General features: G+C 35.0%; 1 protein-coding gene across 3 annotated transcripts in view; it reads left to right on the top strand.

Annotated features, from left to right (window-relative positions):
- klc1a (kinesin light chain 1a) overlaps positions 1 to 20711 on the top strand; it is an 80880-nt gene that overhangs the window by 58753 nt on the left and 1416 nt on the right. The window contains exons 13-15 of one of the 3 annotated variants that reach the window (XM_030125858.1): positions 871 to 1032; positions 13033 to 13166; positions 16776 to 16842. In XM_030125858.1, coding sequence (XP_029981718.1) covers positions 871 to 1032; positions 13033 to 13166; positions 16776 to 16842 — 363 coding nt within the window. Of the gene's footprint in view, positions 1 to 870; positions 1033 to 6230; positions 9044 to 13032; positions 13167 to 16775; positions 16843 to 20711 lie in introns of those variants that run through there. The other 2 variants (XM_030125859.1, XM_030125860.1) reach the window with 2 other exon arrangements.

Below are 20711 nucleotides of genomic sequence, written 5' to 3' on the forward strand. Positions count from 1 at the left end.
ACAGCCAGAATTTGTGACTGTATAATAGTAAAACCTAACTCAGTGATCATCATAACTTGTGATTTAAATGCCATTTTGAGAAAAACAGGATTATTTCACAGCATTAGTAATTTTTTTTTTCAAACGGCCAGAAACAAAAAGTGAAATTTAAAAAAAAAAAAAAAAAATCTCTCATAAACAGAGATACTACTATTTCCTGATATGTTTTATGTGTACATAGAAAGTTAGATTTTTCATTGATGACTTCTTTTTACATTTAAAATTTTGTTTTTTAATTTCCAGTGAACATTATTTTATTGATGATACATACTTTATTTAAAATCAGTTTAGCAACTTAAGCAAACAGATGTTGTAAACATAGTCTCAAATTATCATTTAAGTTCAGCATTAAATACTTTATCAATATTTTATCAGGTGGAAAAATAAAACAACATAAGATCAGCGCTCTTTAAATCAGCATCAACATTACCAAAAAAAAAATACCCAAAGCCCCAAACCAGTTGACAACAGATTGTAACAGACAAAAATATCATACAGGCCAAAACTGTCACAAGAGTTTTTTTTCAAGACAATTTGATCATGGTGATTAAAGACATGATCTGCAGGAATTGAACTTCACAGGCTGATCTACTTTAGTCACTGACTTAGTTTTGTGTGGTGAGAATGTTCCTGGTTTATTGTAGCAGGTGGTTGAAGTCTATCGCTTTAATATTAATTGGATTGATTGAATTGGTTCTTGTTAATGTTGGCTGTGCACTGCGGTTGTGTGCGACAGTGAACCGAAGCTGCAGGTGGTCAGAGATGCTCAGCTTCAGTGTTAATTGGATTAGATGAACTTAGATTTATTGCTGTCGTGTGTGTGTTGATCAGGGTCTGGACAATGTGCATAAGCAGCGCGTGGCGGAGGTCCTGAGCGAGCCGGAGGCCCGCGAGAAACAGCGAAGCCGCGAGAGCTTGACCTCCGACACGGTGAAGTACGAGAGCGGGCCAGACGGTGGCGAGGAAGTGAGTATGAGCGTGGAATGGAACGGGGTAAGTACAGTACACAGCCCCCGACACGCTACTCAGAGTCTGCAAACCGAAGAGCTGTTGACGTCAGAAATAACTGCATCTCTCTGGACAAAAGCCACACTCAAAGTAAACTGCTCTGATAGTGAAATTCCCAATTATTAACTTCTTTTTGATAGTTTTACTGGTTTTGTAAATTTTCTTGGGTCTTTAACAACAAAAACCAGGGTTCCTACCCAAGTGTGGAAAGTATGGAAAACGTCTCAAATATACTGGATAAAGGTGAAACTCCCACACACTGTCTCACTTATGGCTGAAATTTATTAAACTTGAACTAACAACCACAGACCAAATCAGAGTTTAATGAATTTCTTTGCAGCAAGAGTAAGTGAGAGAGTTTGTGTGAGTTTTTGCCGAGTGTTAAACCCCCAAAAAGCCTCATATATAACTAGGCTATACTTAGGTGAAAATTGCTGTTAAAAGTGTTTAAATGTTTAACAAAAAGAACATCAAAATACCCTTTAAATCATGTTCAATGAATCTGGCTTTTTCATTGGCTTTTGTCAAGAAAGATACTCTGTGATTTCTTCCTCAGCCTTTAATAAATGTCTCTGATGCGGACAGGCGTCGCTGTAAATCCTGTCTTACCTATAAATAATTGTAGAAGGGTCATTTTGCTGCACTGATGATGCTGATTGACTGTCAGAATGACTTTACTGCAGTAGCTAAAGCTTCACTGTCAGACTTTGATTAATAAGATCAAGTGAGAGCAGCTGCTCTGTTCAGACACTTACTTGACAGGATCTTAGATGCTTTAGTTGTAGTGATTTACATTTATGTAGTGCTTTGGTCGTAATAAACACTCCTTTCTACTAAACTCCCCTCTTTTAGAAGATTTCTAACTAACTTTGAGTCTCTAAACACATAAAAGCTGATGACACATGTTAACATCCATCTAACTTCTTCTGTAGCAGTGACGCCTCTCTCTCCTCCTTGTTCTTCACTATCTGCAGTATTTTCTCAGCCTGTTAGTGTCTGCAGTGGCACAACGTGTAGATGTAGGGTCGCTGTAGGCTGCTCACATAGCAACAGTAGTCATAGTGCCCTGCACAACCAATCAGCATTCTCCTCCAGCCTGCTGTACCTCGGGCTGTGGCTCTGACAGGTTTGGTGTGAGACACATTGATGTTTACGTGTCCTGTCGGCATGTTTTTAGCACTCGGCTTCAATTACACTGTCTCACATCATCAGATCATCTCCAGTTTGTTTATATCAGAATGTGAGCCAGAGATGTATGTGCTCAAAGTTAAGCATTCATAGTATTTCCTTCTATTAGAATTTGGCATTTATTTCTCTGTAATGCAGCTGGGCCTGGGCGATCAATTGATAGTGATATTTACCAGCAATAGGCACCTGATGAATATCAATCAGAATACTTTATTAATCCCAGGGTGAAACTATTGTGTATTTCAGTTGCTACATTCTGGCATAATAAAAAGTAGCACGAAAGAAATGATCTATACAACAAAAAAGAAAAATGGAAAAAGAAGTAGTTTCCTGTTGAGGTGTTCAATGCAAACAACAAGCATGTAACATGATATGTAACATTATAAATAAACTTGAACAATAAACTGCAGGTTTTTCAGCCTGTATAAGGCTTTGTGCTGCTCCCAAGACATTTTTGCCAATTTAAATCAAATTAATGTCAAACACTACTGTGAAGAGCAACAAAACAAATTAAATGACTTCCCCAGATTTAATGACTTGTTTTTCCTCAGTGGACTTCTTCAGCTCTTTGGCTGCTGTTACTATTATGACATTTATGAATTATACTTACACTTGCACTTTCATTCTCTGTAAGTTTAGTTTTTTCAAGTAATAGGAGTCATGCACAGAAGACCTCAAAATCCTATGAGGAAAGATGCATTATACCAAATTTATCTACAGCAGTGAATATAAAACTACAGTTACGACCAAACATTCACGCACTGAGTACAGACAGAATATTACCCACCATTTGTAGCTTTTTTCCAAATTTTATGCCCAGGTATGATAATAGTAGTGCTCTAAACAGATGGAAAGTCATATGTCGGTTGTTAGAAAATGTAGTATTGTATTTCAGTAAGCTCTCCAAACCCCCCCCACACCGTAGAAATGAAGTCCTCCATAAACTTAAGGAAAACACTGGAATCCAGCCCTTTGAAAATCTGTCAATAATGATACCTTTAATAATATGTAGCACCCATAGACTGTGCATAAAAGTGAACTCCGTTGTGCTGACACTTGTAGCCACAGACTGTGCAGCAGAGATGCAGGACACATCTGATTACTGGCCACAAGTTTGATGGCTTCAGGGCTGTGATTGGTTATTACAGCTGTCAATCACTCGTTATTATAAAATCACATTGAAGTTACCCCCAGGGATGAATAAAGTTTCTGTATCAAATAAGTTATTAAAAACAAACTGAAACTATCAAAAAAAAAAAAATCTAAAATCAAACATTTCAGCTGCCTAACTGGAGCCAGACCAGAAATATGGGGTTATGGGATCTGAAACAAACATGGAGCCAAAGGAAACGATACGATATGAACAATTTACGATTTATTGTTCTCAGTGCTATTACTTAAAGCTGCTCCGATAATCAACAATCAATGAAAAACAGATGCAATAATAGAATTAAATAAAATCTGTGAAATCAAGTGCAATAATAAAAACAAAAGATGATAATAAAATACATAAATAAATGAGATGTTAACATGACATTATTTCACAACCTCTTGAGGTGATGCTTTTGCTCAGACCAAGACGCAACTTAAAATAAACTGATGGGTAAAATTTTCAGCATATAATAAACAAGGACACTCATTTCAGTACCATGGATGTGGGATGTAAAATACTTCCCAGTCGTCTAGGCTTATATATATACACACTGTTTCAGTCGCCTACATTAAATTGACTACATGCCCAGGCTCGCTCCAGTTTATCTTTTCACTGCAATATTTTTTTCCCCTCAACCTGTCAGAGAAAATCATCACTTCCACTTCACAGCTCGTTCGGCAGACAGGTGCGAAAAACATCTCTCCAGTATAAATAAGTTCTGTGACACCCACTGTGACTCATCAGGCTGTTCATCTGAATCAACACGGGCTCTGTACTGTACTCCTTCTCACTTTGTTGATGTTTGTGATCTGTGTTGTTACTGTACATATGCATCTGTCCTTCCCATTTGTGTGATGACGACCTGGAACTGTGAAGAGTCATGTCTGGCCTTATTTGGTTTCTTTTCTTGCTTTTTTTTTTTTTTTTTGGGCATGTTAGCAGCCAGGCAGGAGGTCAAAGTAAGAGCAATGGATGTTTAGATAACATCAAGTCTAAAAGAAACACAACAGACAAAAAAAATACAGGTTATGAATCCGTTAACTCATGCCAGATCTACTCTGAAAGCTGTTATTACTCAGAAAAGTGGTGGTTTTCGTGGCTGTTTTGTTACTGAAAGGTCACATTTTCAGCAATAATTACTGTGTTCAGCATCAGCCACACAAGCAAAATACATGATCTGACTGCGGAGAAGTGTGTTAATTTTACACCTTCAATAAATGATGGAAATGTCACTGGTTAAAATCATCAGATGTCTGGCTGCTCTCATGTGTCTTCCTCTTGCATCTGCCACCTGTCTGTGTGTGTTTTCTTTAACAAATCTTCACCTTTTCCCCTTGGTGTAAGTTATTAATATCCCAGACTCATACACAGTATCTCTCCATCACAAAAAAAATTACAAAGGCACCATCTAGTGGCAAAACCTTGGAACTGTGTCTCTGCCATGCTGCTCAATCACACTTCAGTTGTAGTAACTTTCATACAGGTTAGTGCTTCAAAGATGAAATGGATTAAAAAAAAAAAAAAAAAAGACATAGCTACAGATCGACTCTATTTCTCCCCAGGGGGCAGTTCATTAATCCATCAGCTCCAGAAAAGAAAGAAAACCAAATAACAGAAGTATTGTACAGTCTGATGGTAGGTTTAGTTTCATCTTTTATTTGTCTTTGCATTATTTTCTTGATGTAAAACAAATATCCCCTATGGGTTAGATGAAGTTGATATGTATCTGTAAAACTGATATTGATTATTAGCTGTTATTTATTCATAATAAAGCACCAGATCAGAAAAGATAGTGTAATTTGACCCATACAATCTGCATCTGAACATTAGAACTATAACAAGAAAAAGAGAAAACTTGTACTTAATAAACCTCCTTTCTAATAGTTGCTGTAAAAAATAACTAAAGTTTTTAAATAAATGTAATGGAAGTACAGTATTGGCACCAGAGAAGTAGTGGGTAAGAAGTATAAAGCAACAAAAAATTCAAAGTAATTAGAGTAAGTAAAATATCTCAAAGTATACTTGTTTACAGGATTTGAGTAAATGTGCTTTATTTCCACCGAATACAGACAAACAGATAGTAAAAAATGTGATTTTCATGGTAATACACTAAGAAAGAAAGAAAACAAATTTTGCTATATTTCAGATACAGCTGCTGGTTTATTGATATTGGATGGTGCATTTAAGCCTCTGTAGGTGCATTTCCATAACTGTCAATGGAAAAGGCTAATGGAACATCCCAAATTTTGAAAGAAAAAAGCAGTGTATTTTACTTGCTTGAGGTGGTTTTAGCTGTTTTTTGTTTTTGACCAAACAGTAAATGCACATGGAAGAAATTATGACACCTTTTACTAATTAATTCTGACTGATAAGTTGATGAGGAGACTGTTTTATTCCTCGGTCTAATCGACGAACAAACACATCGCTGCCATTTTAGATCAAAAACAGCAACAGAATAGTCTTGATCTTCGACTCCATTTATTAGAGCCATGTGTATCATAGTCTACAGCGCCACCTGCTGGTACCACAGTGCAATTCAAATTACTCCAAGTCAGTTTACGGACACACACATAAATCGTATTATCATTTTTGTGACTCCCCGACAGTTTTCTTGAAATTGACTTTACATATTATGGAAACCCAGCCTGTGTTTAATATGTGATGGAGAAATGCAGCATCTGATCTAGAAACTATTTGATGTCTCTGTCCACCTCGTTGTTAATCTTCTTCCTCCTTCTTCTCTTTAACCCCCATCCTCTTTTTCATCCTATCCACCACATCTCACTGTCTTTTCTCTCTCATGTATGACCTCCTTTCTCTTCCTGCTCCGTCTTACCGGCAGGCATAACTCCAGATGCCTTGTAATGGTTCTAAACACTTCTTATCTTCTGCATGACGGACGCCTCGCCTCGCCTCGCCTCACCTCGCCTCAACCCCCTTCAGCTTTGCGGTTTTCTTCAGCTCTGAAACCCCTCCTTCCTCTCTTATCTCCTCCGGTTCCGGTGGGATTCTCTCCACACTGAGTCCGTCCGGAGCGCTTTTGCATTTCCGGGGTGAAGCGTTTTTTTGTCGGGGGTGGCGGGGAGGACAGCCTGAGCGTTGAATTGTAACCTGCTTGTTTTGTTGTCGTGGAGCTCTGTACTCAGCTGTGTGTATCCGCTGTGGGTCGGGGAGGACGGGGGTGATGTTTATTTAGAGCTACACTGAACTTGTACTTCTTACCGTGTTATTTCTGCTTTTCTCTTTCCTCTCCTTCTGTCACAGTGTCTTTAAACTGTGCTTTCATATCAGCTGTAGAGTCATCGAATAGGTCGTAGAGGGATTTGTTTGGAGCACGGACACTATGACTTCAAGTGAAATCTATCCGCCTTCTATCCTATCCTAACACTTTACCACTTTATCACAACACAACAGCTTTAAATGACACAATAGGAGCATGAATGTGTTAGAAATCTGGGTTCAGACTACACAGTATTTACATTTTTCGGTTCAGAGTTTCATCCATATCTGAAAAAGAGCAGAGTCGAGTCATAAATTCTGCAGAAATGACCAAACGCCATCTGTTCATTTGGACGGAGACGCTCACAGCTGACTTCCTTTCTGCTCTGAAAAGCCAAAAAAAAAAGAAACTTTGGATTCACGCATCGCACAAAGAGGACACCGTGGTTTGTCGATCCCTCAGTTTCCGGATCAGATCATTTGTGATTTTGTATCAAACATTCAACACTTTTCACAGGCAACGTATTTTACAAATTTGACTAATTATATAACTGAAGAAAATGGGAATTATGACATCAAATCCAGGTTACTTTATCAAACAAGTACTTTTAGTTTAGACAGTTGGACGTTTTGAGGAAAAAAAAAAAAAAAAATCAGTGAAGCAAACTGTCTATTTGTTGACCTACAAGAAAGATTATACTCCATTTTCTCCTCAGGAAAATCATATTTCTGTCTGGTAATGGTCTTAGTAGAAAGAAATGCTAAATAAGTATAATAAATGTTAAAATCAGGTGTTAAAAATCTTTTTAAAAAATGTCTTTGCTGAACATTTCAGTCACGTTCAACCCTAAAATTAGATCTGAACTGACCATGAGTTGATTTAAAACATACACCAACAAGACAGAGTGGGGTGATGCAACCAAAAAAAAAAAAAGATATCTTGTTTTTGTTTTGTTTTTTGCTATGGATCATTTGTGATTTTAAACAAAAGACAATATGAGTGACTGAGAAACACTTTCTTTACTCAGACTATACACCTCACATGTTTAGAGAAACTCATTCACTACTTATGTTATAAAAAGCAAACAAGCTTCATTTTAATTTATCTTCAGCCAAAGTAATATCTCAAAACCATGATTAAGTAAATTAAGCCCAGCAATAAGCTAAAAGTAAAATAAAAACTGGACATTAATCAGTCTGAAATATTAACATTGAGCAAAAGTGTGTCATTGTTCCTGGTAATTGTATATATTTGAGCACAAAAGGAGAGTTATTTCATTAAATCAACATCATTTTAGTTCAACAGAGGCTTATTTTAACTACTAAAAAAGTGGTTTCAATCTGTGGAGTAAACTTTGATAGATGTGGCCACCTCATAATTCTCAATCGAGGAACAACCCTGCATACAATAGAGCGCTCTGTACTTCTGTTGATCAGCATCACAAAAGTAACCGAATCCCATCACAGAAGAAAAAATATCCAACATGTCGGTCTTGGTATCTGAATGTCATGAGGCTTCATACAGGACCAATCATCAGCCACTGTAACACAACACACCATAAGAGATAAAAACACCAATGTCGTTCTTGGCACAGACCGACATCCCGCGTCTGAGAGGATGAACCGAGGTGATATTGTGTAGCCTGAACCCATAATACTGTCTTATATTTTATACCGAGTGCAGAAGACAAGATTCAGAAGAAAATGTGTCAGAACATTTGATCAAAACACCAAAAATCTGACTGAAAAATCCACCTTTTTAACATCAGCGGGTGTGAAGGTTGAGTACATTCTGTTACCATCACAGTTCAGTAACAACATAAAAATACATGCACATAAATAAATAAATAAATAAATCTTCCGGGTATAAAATGTGACAGTCATAGCTTTCTACTCTTTCTTCCTGCCTCCATGTCTTTCTGTGCTCCAGTTCAATTCACATCTATCTTCATTAGTGGTGGTCATAGTGACTTCACACGCTGTAAATAAGTACTAAATAAACAAATAAAATAGGTCGATGTCAGCATGACCATGACACTCTGTAGGTTTCGGTTCCTATTAGAGTTTAGTCAGTAGTGTCAAACTGCACTGATTTCACACATACGTCATCGTGATGTGAGATGGACACGTTCCAGGTAACAGGCTTCATGCACGACGGATTCACTGTCCACGTTATAGAGTCGGTAAAACCCTACCGGTGTCGGCGTTCAGTCGTAGCCTCATGCATCCAGCCTGTTGACCTTCTGTATATCTGTGTACATAGATGTCAGGGACGGGGAGGGATGCATTTGGTGGGAACCTGGGGATTAAAGCCTTCTCTTTGTCTCTGTTCTGAGCTCCTGCTACTAATCTTCTGCGTGTCGTGTCCTGTTTGTGCATCTTACAAGTTTGTCTTTCTTAACTTCTAATAAAACCTCGACTCTTTGCTCACCTGAATCTGTGCCCGTCGCCTCTTTGTGTGTCCCTTCTCTGTGTGTGTTCGCCTTTTTATAACCTTTAACACCCTGTCAGCAGCAGCAATTCGACTCCACAGACTCAGAAAGGAGGTGACAGATGTTAAAAAAACTGGCACTTCACTGGTTTATTGAAGACTCGGAGATGGTTTGACAGTGTCACCTGCAGAATTACTAGAAGTTTTGTGGAAAAGGTGCAGAAATAATGCATTCACAGCAGGTTGATGTCAGACTATTATTCCTTTAAACTCAGTATGAACTTTATCAGAAGCAACAAGACAATGAACTCAGTAAGGACTGGACATAAGCTATAACAGTCCAGTATTTTAAACTAGGAATGCACTGAAATATACACAAATACACTGAAATACACTTGTCATGTTATCTTAAAGTTTTTTTTTTCCTCATAAATTTGTGTGTTGAATCACTGTAATTCAGTTATAATGTGATGACGGACTGAAAGACTTTTAAGTAATAACTATTTTCATATCTGTAATGAAGATTTCTTTGTTAAGGGGATAAATAATGACAAAAACCAAAGAAATAGCCAAGAGTTTTACACATAATGCATCCCTGTTTCAAACATTTGATATCAGCTGCAACTCTTAATGGAATAATTGATTTGTTTGTAGGACATTGTTAGAATTGATTTTTTTTTTTCTTAAAATCATTGTGGAAATGGTAGATATTTAATCGCTGCAACCTCCTCTCCAATGTGGGATGTTTCAGCTTTTTTTTTTTTTTTTACATTTATTTATTTCGAACATGCAAAGAAACAAAATGAAGCAAATTAAGACAAAAACAAAATAATATTTAAATGAACAGAATCTATCTTCAAGTACGTGCAAGTCTGAATTTTGCACGGTCTAAAAGGAGTAGGAAGAAGTATAAACTTATTTAATCCTACCCCTCAAGGGCTTTTATACCTTTATCACTAACTTAAAACAAGAATCAAACAATACATTTTTCCTAATTTTAGCATTCAACCACAACTAATACATTATGCAGTAATTGAATTATACACAACAATATTATCATGGCAGTACAGTCATACAAACAGACTCAACAATTCAACAATTTTCTTCAATAATTACAGCATATTTATCAATACATTATACATAATGTTCTTTATGTTTTGTCTTAATCTCTATCAGGTTAATATTTAATTAAAAATTACTTAGTATTTAGTCAGAATATATAAGGAATTTCAGTTAAGAGTGATACTGTCTGTAAAGAACGTGTCTCTGATGGGTAGCAGCTTTTCTGAACTGTTTTGAATTTAATCAGAAAAATTGTAGAATTTAACGCACAACCAAGATGAATCTAGAGCGATTCTAAAAGTAAAATACAATAAATAAATTAATAAACTAAGAAAGCACTAAAAAAGTTTTCAGATTTTGAAATACTTTCCTTTTCTCTCAGTTATTTGATCAGATGAATCTTTATTATAGCATCTGTTTAATTTATCAGTAACATATTCAGTTAAATTCAAGGTTATTTCATAAACAAGCACCAAAAATGAGTGACTCTTGTGTTTTCAGGTTTGCATTTGATTGTGCATTTGCCTTTTTTGCATCATGTGCACATGAAGCTGTGCATTGGTGACTTGAGGTTTCTTATGCATTTCACCCTTGAATATGTGAGTATTGGTGTTTGATCAACGAACAACAGGAGATGATATGAAGGAATCTGCCATGAACGTACATTATATGATGTTAAACCATGTGTCTGTTAACAAAACCCATGAAAACAACAAAACCAACAATGGACAGGGTGTCAGTTTGTTATAATGATGAACCATTACAACTCATTCCACAAATACCCTCTGCTGTAAGAGTGAATTTGTGCATCAAATAACTTTCTTTATCATTTTCCTGCAGCCTTAAAATATTATATTGAGTAGATGAAACTGGTCTTCTGAAGAGGACTATGTTTGATAGATTACACCATCACTTTGTGTGTGTGTAAACAGGAAATATGAAAATATGTACATGATGTCTCAAAAAACAATACATTTTTTATTTCTTTAAAATTTCAAGAAAACTAGAAATATACTAACATGCATGATAAAGAAGTCATACATCTCAGGTGTTTTCAGTATAAAATAAACATTTAGTGAGACCACATTTACTCTGAAATATAATTTTTAGTGTCAGTTTTTTCATTTCTTGATAAAGAGCCACAGCTACTGACTATCAGGCAACGAAATAAGGTCATTCAACTGGAACATTCGTGTTTATTGTGCAACTCAAACCTGATTCAGTTCCATTTCAATCCTGTTTTTTGGTCGACCCGCAAGTTTATTTTACTTGACTGATCCTTTTTAGTCAGAGCCTCTGACTGCACTAAACATTGTCTCTGTGCTCAACCTAAAAATGCTCATTTTAGCTACAAATACATGAAAGTAGGTGTGAATGAGAATCTTTTGTCATATGCTCTTCAGGCGTCAATATTAAAGTGGAACTGCAAATAGAAACTGGTTTAGCACCACTGGTATAGAGGGCGTTTATGTCCACTGACGTCACTGAAACATCTGAATATCACAGGAATCATCTATGCATCATTCATTCATTTTCTACTCAGAGGTTTTTCATGATATTAGGAAGAAAGAAAACTGAAGTGTTCCACTTTTTTGACACATTTAGTATTTCATAAATGAGACTAAATAAATGCATTAAGGAGTAGGAGTGTAAGAAAATATCAGTTTGGCAATGTTTTGCGATATTTCATTTCACAATACTGTATCGAAATTAAAAAGTACTGCATCGATATTTTTATGTATTTATTCAAATGCAGATCTTGTGGAGGTTCATTTTTGTTTTTCTTTTTTGTTTATATTTTATTTATTATTATTTAACACTCTTATTAAATAATGGTAGTTCCTTTGTTGGGATTGCACAAAAATAATATTATGATGTTAGTTCTGAACTAATAGAATATGAACATTTGAACAGGATCTTAAACTGTAATGTCTGTAAAACAGAATTTAAGTTTTAACACAGGAATATTTTATGATATAGCATTAGATCCTGTTGTGATCAAATAAAAAATGTGTTTAGTATTTGTACATATTTCTGGTGTAATTCCATTCTTTCAGGAAATAATCTTTTAAAAACAAACAAAACCAATTTAAAAAATTGCCTTTTTAACAGTATCGTGATATATTGTGATCCTAGTATTGTGATTTGTATCACATTGCTAGATTCTTGCCAATACACACCCCTATTAAGGAGTTAACAGACTTTACTCTAGGTTTTAATATTAGATTTACTGTTATTAAGTATAATTATCAAAAAAGTAGTGGTTCATTTGTATCAGTAACAGGCCACTTGTTCCAATAAATGATTTAATTACACATTTATTTGGCCTCGTTTGTCCAAAAAACTTTTAAAAGAGTCTCACATGTTCCTCCTCCTGCCGCGCTACTACCATTAATACACTTTGGATTAATCCGCCGCTGAAAATAGGTCCCAACAAATGCTTTATTTCTGTATGTTTGACTGAGTACATTAGCAGTTCTAAAATAATAAAATAAAAAAAAAAGAAAATAACATAAAAAAAAACCAATTCTAAAAGTAGATGATACATTTGTGACCTGTTTTTAAAATTTACATCATCATAAGGAATCTTAGAACTGACAAACATTTACTAGAAATTTTTATTTATTATTATTAGTTTGGTTTTCTCATGGGATTAACTGATTAAAAAGGAAAACCCAGGAAGAACTGGCTTCATCCAGAATTAAAAACTGACTAAATAACGACGTAAAAGTCCATAAATTGGAGCATTTGGACAAGTTTGATCATGTCCTAATTGTCTAAATAAACACGGAACAGGTTGTAACGACTAGAATCCCCCTTCATTCGTCTCCACTGTTATCCTGGTCAGACACTGATACACTCGTCCACAGTGTGTTTGTGTTTGTGCGTGTTTGTGTGTCTGTGGTTGTGTAACCTGTGGGTCTCCTGTCAGGACGGCTCCGGTTCGCTGAAGAGGAGCGGCTCCTTCAGTAAACTGCGAGCGTCCATTCGCCGCAGCAGCGAGAAACTGGTCCGAAAGCTGAAAGGCGGCAGCTCGTCACGAGACACTGAGCCCAAAAACCCCGGGTAATTATCCCCCCCCCCCACTCCCACTCCCACCAGACACCTGACAGACCCACCACTAGGCGACTTTATGCACTGGAGGATCGAGTCCAGCCTTTGGGGCGGCGGCTGGCGTTGGCTACTAACCAAAAAAAAAAAAAAACAACACAAAAATATAAGAAGGGATTGGCTTTACTCTGCTGGTGGTGAACTGATGTAACTAAAGCTGTTTGCACATGAGGCAACAGAGGGAGCTTTGTGTTTTCCCCTTCTGTACCCACACTGCACCTGTACAGCGGTTAATTCAACAAAATCTCAACCAAGCATCATAGAATAAAAAAAAAAAAAAAACTGTTCAATCACTGTGCAACGAACAGTGCAGATACAGAACAATGCAACGGGGAAAACGATGCAACTTCGCTCACTTCCTGCAACGGGTGACATTCATAGAGCATCTGCAATGAGACAAACTACTAATGTCTGCTTTAGAAATGCATTCATGCTTGTTATGCCTTTTATTTTTTTTATTTTTTTTTTGTTTTAACCACTATTATTCACACTTATTTATTGCATTTTGTGGCTTTGGACTATTTTATTCCACCTGGAAACAGTTGGGTCCTACCCCATCGATGGATTTTTATCATTTTCAGTTCCTTTTTGTGACTTTTTATTTTGAGGAGAACACATGTCTGCATGGCAGTTTCCATGTTTTAGAGTTTTATGCTGTTGGATTTTTATTTATGAATAAATCTTCTTCATTTTAATGTGGACTTGCATGCCTCATCTGTGTGCTCACTGGTTTCCATTTTCCTTTCTGTGCTGGTTCTCTCCGGCGGCGAGACGACAATGATGATGATATATCCACCATCATCATCATCGTCGTCAGCTCAGTGAAGTCGACGCGCTGCAGAAATGTCCACTTTAACACGACTGCGACAGCTTAGTTGTTTCATATCCTTTTAGCAGTTTTTGCTAAAATGGAAGTTGCATCTTCTCTTTTCCTTTTGCAAAAAACCTGTAGCAGTTGAAACTTTACATTAATAACAATAATGATAAACTTAATATCAAATACTAGAGAAGCACTTGGAGAGCAACCCCCCCCCCCCCCGCACAATCACCACCAAAATTTAATCATTTGTTCCTTGTGCCAGTATCAACATTTCCTGAAAATTTTATCAAAATCCATCTGTAACTTTTTGAGTTACCTTGCTAACAGACAAACAAACAAACCCCGTTGGAAACATAACCTTTGCCGTTCTTTGGTGGAGGTAATAAGTTGGAACGAGTGCTACCAGGCACAACAAACTCCACCCCTCGTACGTATTATAGCTTATTTTGGTGTCGATCCAGCTGATGTCGTCATGTCTATGCATGTGCTGATATCAGCATAGACAAATTTTGCCCATTATAAGTAAATGGGGAAAAAAAAGATTTAAAAAATTCATACAATTTTTTAACTTTGACCTACTTTTCCCAAAATGTAACCTCATTTATTCTGGGTCACTGGCAATCTATAAACCCAATTTGGTATGAATTCAACATATAGTTTTGCTGCTAAAGTGTTGAAGAACAAAGAAACAAACCAAACCAAAATCAACACCCCTTCCATCCCCTTTAGGAGGCGGAGTAATAAAATATAGAAGTGAACCAAAGGCAAAGAGAAACCACAAATTTAAACACAACATTCCAGAATATCGAAGGCAACAGGCCAACCATAAAAGAAACAAAGCCCCTACACTCACTGTGGCTCCTTAACAATAATTAATGTTCGAAATGGAGTTGGAAGAAGCCGAGTTTATACTATCCTACCCCAGTTTTACATGATTAATATACAGTCGTGGAAAAAATTATTAGACCACCCTTGTTTTCTTCAATTTCTAGTTCATTTTAATGCCTGGTACAACTAAAGGTGGATTTGTTTGGACAAATATAATTATAACAACAAAAATAGCTCATCAGAGTTTAATTCAGGAGCTGATATCTATCCATTTTCCATGTTTTCTTGATAATAACCAAAATCACTTCAGTTCTTACATCAATATCTATAGCATTGTACTGACAAAAACAGTGCTTTTAGACATTCCATGTTTTCTTTTCTGTCTGTTTTAGTCACATGATACACACAGGAGTTAGTACTGGATTGCATAAACATTGTTTTTGATGACTTTTGATGGTCTCTAATTTTTTCTGCAACTGTATATACAGTCCATAAAAAGAACAGGTCAGCCACTAAGTTTCTGAAAACTACCACAAGTTATAATATAAAACCATACAGCTATATTTTCTTCTTCAAACACTCCCATTACCATCCTGGGTTAAATTGCCTCTCCTCATCCTTATATTTATTTAAAATTTGTATTTAAATATCCCTTTAAACTGATTTATTTATTTATTTGACTTTGCTTTAATTTGTCTGTTAGACTGTCCCATAATTTAACCGCTGTGATTGAAACATCCTTTTTACAGTTGTTCTGACATAGTATATTTGTAAATTCAGTTTTCGCCTTCTCTCTCTGAAAACAATTTCTGTATTTTATTTTGAAGTAATGTATGTCTTGTTTCAAATATTAGTCACGCTGTTTTAAACTAATCAAATCTGTAAACTTTAGAGTTTGTAATCTTAAAGTTAATGTGTGGTCCCTATATTCTGCATTATTCATCAGTCTAATGGCCTTTTTCTGCATTGTATGTATTGGTTTTATATACGTTTCCCCACAGCTCAACACAGTAACTCATTTACAGTCAAAACAGTATATAGTGCTTTATAATTGACACAGTAATGAAAATTAAAGGACCTATAGGTTTGTAAACCTCCGCCAAGGCCCCACAGTTTTCTAATTTAATCATTAAAAAAGAACTCTAAAATCCACCTCGTCATCTGGATCTACTTTAGTTTTATGAAATCACTGCTTGGTTTTTGTAGACAGACAGAAGCACAAACAGAAAATTCCCCTGAAAACATTTTAAACCTTGTGCCTCATGTTAAAAACTTTATAAATGTCTCAATAAATGTCAAAAAAGATGCTATAAAAAATCAATATATTTACTGTTATTTTCCAATTAAACTGTAATAAATCTAATCAACCTCAGTTCTGATCACAACTATTAAATATTCATTAATTTTTATGTGCCATTTTGAAGTGATATGACCAGTTTTTAGCATCAAAAATCCCCTAAAATCAGAAAACAGTGACAAAAGACGACGTCCTTGAATGAATTGCTTGGTTTAAACTCAAATAATTTTAGTTTACTGTGAAATGGAAGGAAAAAAAACAGAAAATATTCCCATTGAACACGCTGGAATTAAAGAATTTATACTTTTGTCTCAATTATTCATTCATTTCATAGTGGACTGAGTTGTTGCAGCTCTAGTGTTTAATACCTTTAATAAACTTTTATTAAAGTGTGTGTTTTAATGTCATAGTTTTTCATTTATATGATATGAAAACGTGTGTTATTCTGAGCTGAATGTTTTCCTTTGCACTAACCTGGTGTGAAAATGTCATCAGTAACAAACACACGTCATCACCATCAGCTAAACTCCTCACACCTGACTCTCCACCCCCTGACCTTTGACCCCTGTCCCCTCACTGACCCCTGACCCCTCCCTGCATGTCACGCCTCTGGGTGCAGCATGAAGCGAGCCAGCTCTCTGGGCGTTCTTAACGTGGCGGACAAGGCTGCCAGCGACCACTACCAAGTAAGAAAGAGGCGGCAAAGAGAGGATGGTCTGACGGTATCTGCACAGAGGTCAAAGGTCAAACATAGGAAGACCGGATGTAGATGAATTCAATAGAAATGAACATGATGAAAACGACTGAATGAAAGAGGACGATGAGGCTTTTTAATGTCAAAAACATTGAAAAACCAATCAAGCTTAGGTCAGGTTTATGTCAAATAGAACAGATAATTAAAATACTATCATGATGGATTATTTACATGAATAGAAATAAATGTAAAAGCAGCAAAAAAGACTTAATGTGCCTGACCTCTTTAACCAACTATTTTAAAATATGAAGAATTAAACAATTCAGAAAGAAAAGTCAGTGTTTTTAGTGAAAATGCAGATTGAACCTGGAGTAAAAACCTAATCACATAAATATATTACATCCATAATATATCCTCCTGAGACCCAGCAATGCATTTTTGTCTTCTGCAGGGGACAATAGTTGGACAGTTTTACCTAACAAATGCTGTCCATTGCAAAGGACATTCAATTAAAAAAATTAATTGATAAATCAAAAATCATTTTAAAAATGTGTCTGAAAAAAATTGCATTATGCAGTTTCCAATCAAGACAGTTGTTTAACGTAAAAAAGCAAAAATCTTCCACTTCCCTGGATCTCAGTAGGAGATGTCTGTCTGTCTGTCTGTCTGTCTGTCTGTCTGTCTGTCTGTCTCTCTCTCTATCTATCTAGCTATCTAGCTATCTAGCTATATTATATATAATGTGTATAATATGTAGATACATATGTATGTCGGCTAAAATTTCCTTAGGGGGTCAAATGAGTGGCCATTTTTGTCAAAAAAAAAGTTGTAAGAAATGCATGGAACTGTGTTGAAATAATGCTAATACAATCGTGCACAGACTACTGATATTATTTGACAGTGGAAGTTCTATTTCAGAAATATTGGATTTTGAATAGCACGTGTATGTGAAAACTTTTGCTGGTGGATGGACATGACATTACCCATGATGCTCTGGTCAGTACCAGTACTTTATTAGTAATAAACTTATAGACTTAGTATTGCTAATTCTCCTCTTATTCATAAATGTTAGTATTGTGGATCTAAAACAATAACAGCTGACACAAAAACACAAAATGTGGCAGTGGACGGATGTGACATGGTTGTTACAGATCCCATCATACTGATGCTCGGCAGCCATGTCACCGTTTCCACAAATGATCCCTGTGCAAAAACTAGGATCAGAATTATTTATTGTATAGTTTATCATCATACTAAAGAGTAAATAACAATACAGAATTGATATTTCTTTATAAAAATGCTTATTTTTTAGAAAACTGTTGATTTTAAAGTGATGTGTGACATTCTTAATGTGTGTATTGGCGTAACATAAGCAGGATGGATCAGCACCATACTCCATATTACAACCTGTAAAAATAAAACGTGATATGTAGGATAGAATCTGGTAAGAAAAACTGGGGAATCTAGAAGAATAGAATATTTGTTTTTCAGGTAAATTCAGTTAAAATATAACTTGGCCATTTGTGACATGAAAATATTGCATTAATTGTGATGAAATTGGACATTTTTGAGCTGAAAACATAGTTCATATGACCATCAACATGTTGAACAGAACTGAAATCCTGTAAATTTGCATAATTTGCATTTACCAACACAAAGTTCCTTTGGGGATTCATTTCTATTGATTTCTTATGCACAAAGACAGAAATAAGACCTCTAAGCAAATTTTAGCCGATATATATATTCATATGTATATGTTACATACATATTGTTACATAATACGGTCTAAGAAACTATAATTTAATGTAATTATTAATTGTCAATAAGAAGATGTATATTAAAAACAATATAATAACAGCAGAAAAATTAAAATCCTTACTTAAATTATAGATTGTAGTTTAAAATAAAACACTACTTCAACGTATTTCTTGTTAAAGGGCAAACTGTTTCCTCAAACTGAGAATGTAAATGATTAATTTATCAAATCAAAGATTATTTATTCTCAGTGGCAGAAAAGAACAAAAAATATGCCTTAATATCAGTTTTTTAGTGTAGAATACAGGTCACACTAAATTAATAGACATCTACAAATGTTTGTGTTACGAAAGTATCCTAGAAAATTAGTTCATTCCGTACTATTTATCATTATTTAAGCTTTTTTTTTTTTTTTTAAGATTATTATCTGAATAATTTAATTACATGCACTGCTTGGGTTCAATTTGGAGATTCATCAGCTACAAAAACACCTTAAATTACAGAACTGTAATTGTTGTGACTCCCACATACATATAACCTGTCTTCAGTGATTTACCCCCATTTATTATAATATTATCCTCTATATTTAGCATTTTTCAGTGAAAATCAGGTATTTTCTTATATTTACTTTCCTGGTCATGTAGATGTTCATAAAAGCAGGTGATAAATTGAGATTATTATATGAAAACAGAAAAAACAGAAGAAGAAAAAAGTTGTTTTTTTTCAGGAAAATATATCATTAACTAAATATAATGTGTAATAGTGGATGGGTTTTCTCCATAAATGAGTTGAAAAAAAGCCTAAAAATCCCATTTTCTGTTCTGTGACATGAAATAATGAATTAACCATCCATTAACTCATGTCAGAGAAGCTTTTTATACATTTTAAACAGATCTGTGGTGGAACATTTGGTTTAAAAACCAATGAAAGTAATAAATGTTTTCAGGTATTTGCTACTTGTCTCATTTTTTGTTTGTATAAAATGGAATATTATTGGTGTTTAGACTAAAAGCTGAACAAAATAAGCATCTTGAAGATATTAATCAAGGCTGAAATCTTCTGCAACTGACTTATTTTCATTTTAATAATAGAATTATGCAAAAAGTGTATTCAATGAAGCAGATACACAGGACTCACAGAAACAAAACTCACTAAAATGAAGTTTTATGCAAAACTTCAGCCAAATGTGTTTGATTTTATCGACACTTACATGAACAGATCATGTTTTCATAAACCTATTCATCATTATCTTCATGTTTCAGTGTTTTTTCTGCAGGTGAATCAGGTTTTGCAGATACCGTTGGACTCTTTCGTCACTTCTTTGTCTTTTAACTTTTCGTTTACTGTGTTTTGTGTATTTGTTGAGTCTGATTTTCTTCTAACGACACATGAAAAACAACACACTAACCGACTTATTTCATTATTTTCACTAATCGGCTCAAGTTATTAACAGACAGGATGTTTTTGTCCTTAATTCTATGAAGAAAATCAGTCATTTATAAAACAGATATTAGAATTCATGTTTTATTTCATGTAGTCATTACAGTTTTTTAATCACAGATGAGTAAACTGTAGCTCAGGGGTGTCAAATATACGGCCCGTTGACCTAAACCGGCCCACCAAAGGGTCCACTTCGGCCCGTGGGATGAATTTGTTTAATGCAAAAAAATTATCCTGAAGATATTAACAATCAAGGATGTTAAAATTATTCTAGTTCAGGTTCCACATACAGACCAATATTATCTCATGTGGGTCGGAGCAGTAAAATATGATCATAATAATCTATAAATAATGACAACTCCAATGTTTTCTCTGTTTTCCTCATAAAAAAAGCAAAATTACATGAAAATATTTACATTTATAAATTGTCCTTTTGCAAAAAATGTGAATAACCTGAATAAATATGAACAACCTGAAATGTCTTAATTGAAGTAAATGCAATTTGAACATAATTTTGTTGATGTTTCTCAATTTTTTGCTAATTTTTGTGAATGTTTTGTTCTTGATTATTTTGTTCATTTTTGTTGATTTTTTTGTTCCTTTTTGTTTATTTCTGTTCATTTTGTTCTTGTTCCTCAAATTTTTTGTACAAGTTTTATTCTTGTT

This window comes from Sphaeramia orbicularis, chromosome 22 (genome assembly GCF_902148855.1).
Source record: "Sphaeramia orbicularis chromosome 22, fSphaOr1.1, whole genome shotgun sequence".
In the NCBI taxonomy this organism is placed as follows: domain Eukaryota; kingdom Metazoa; phylum Chordata; class Actinopteri; order Kurtiformes; family Apogonidae; genus Sphaeramia; species Sphaeramia orbicularis.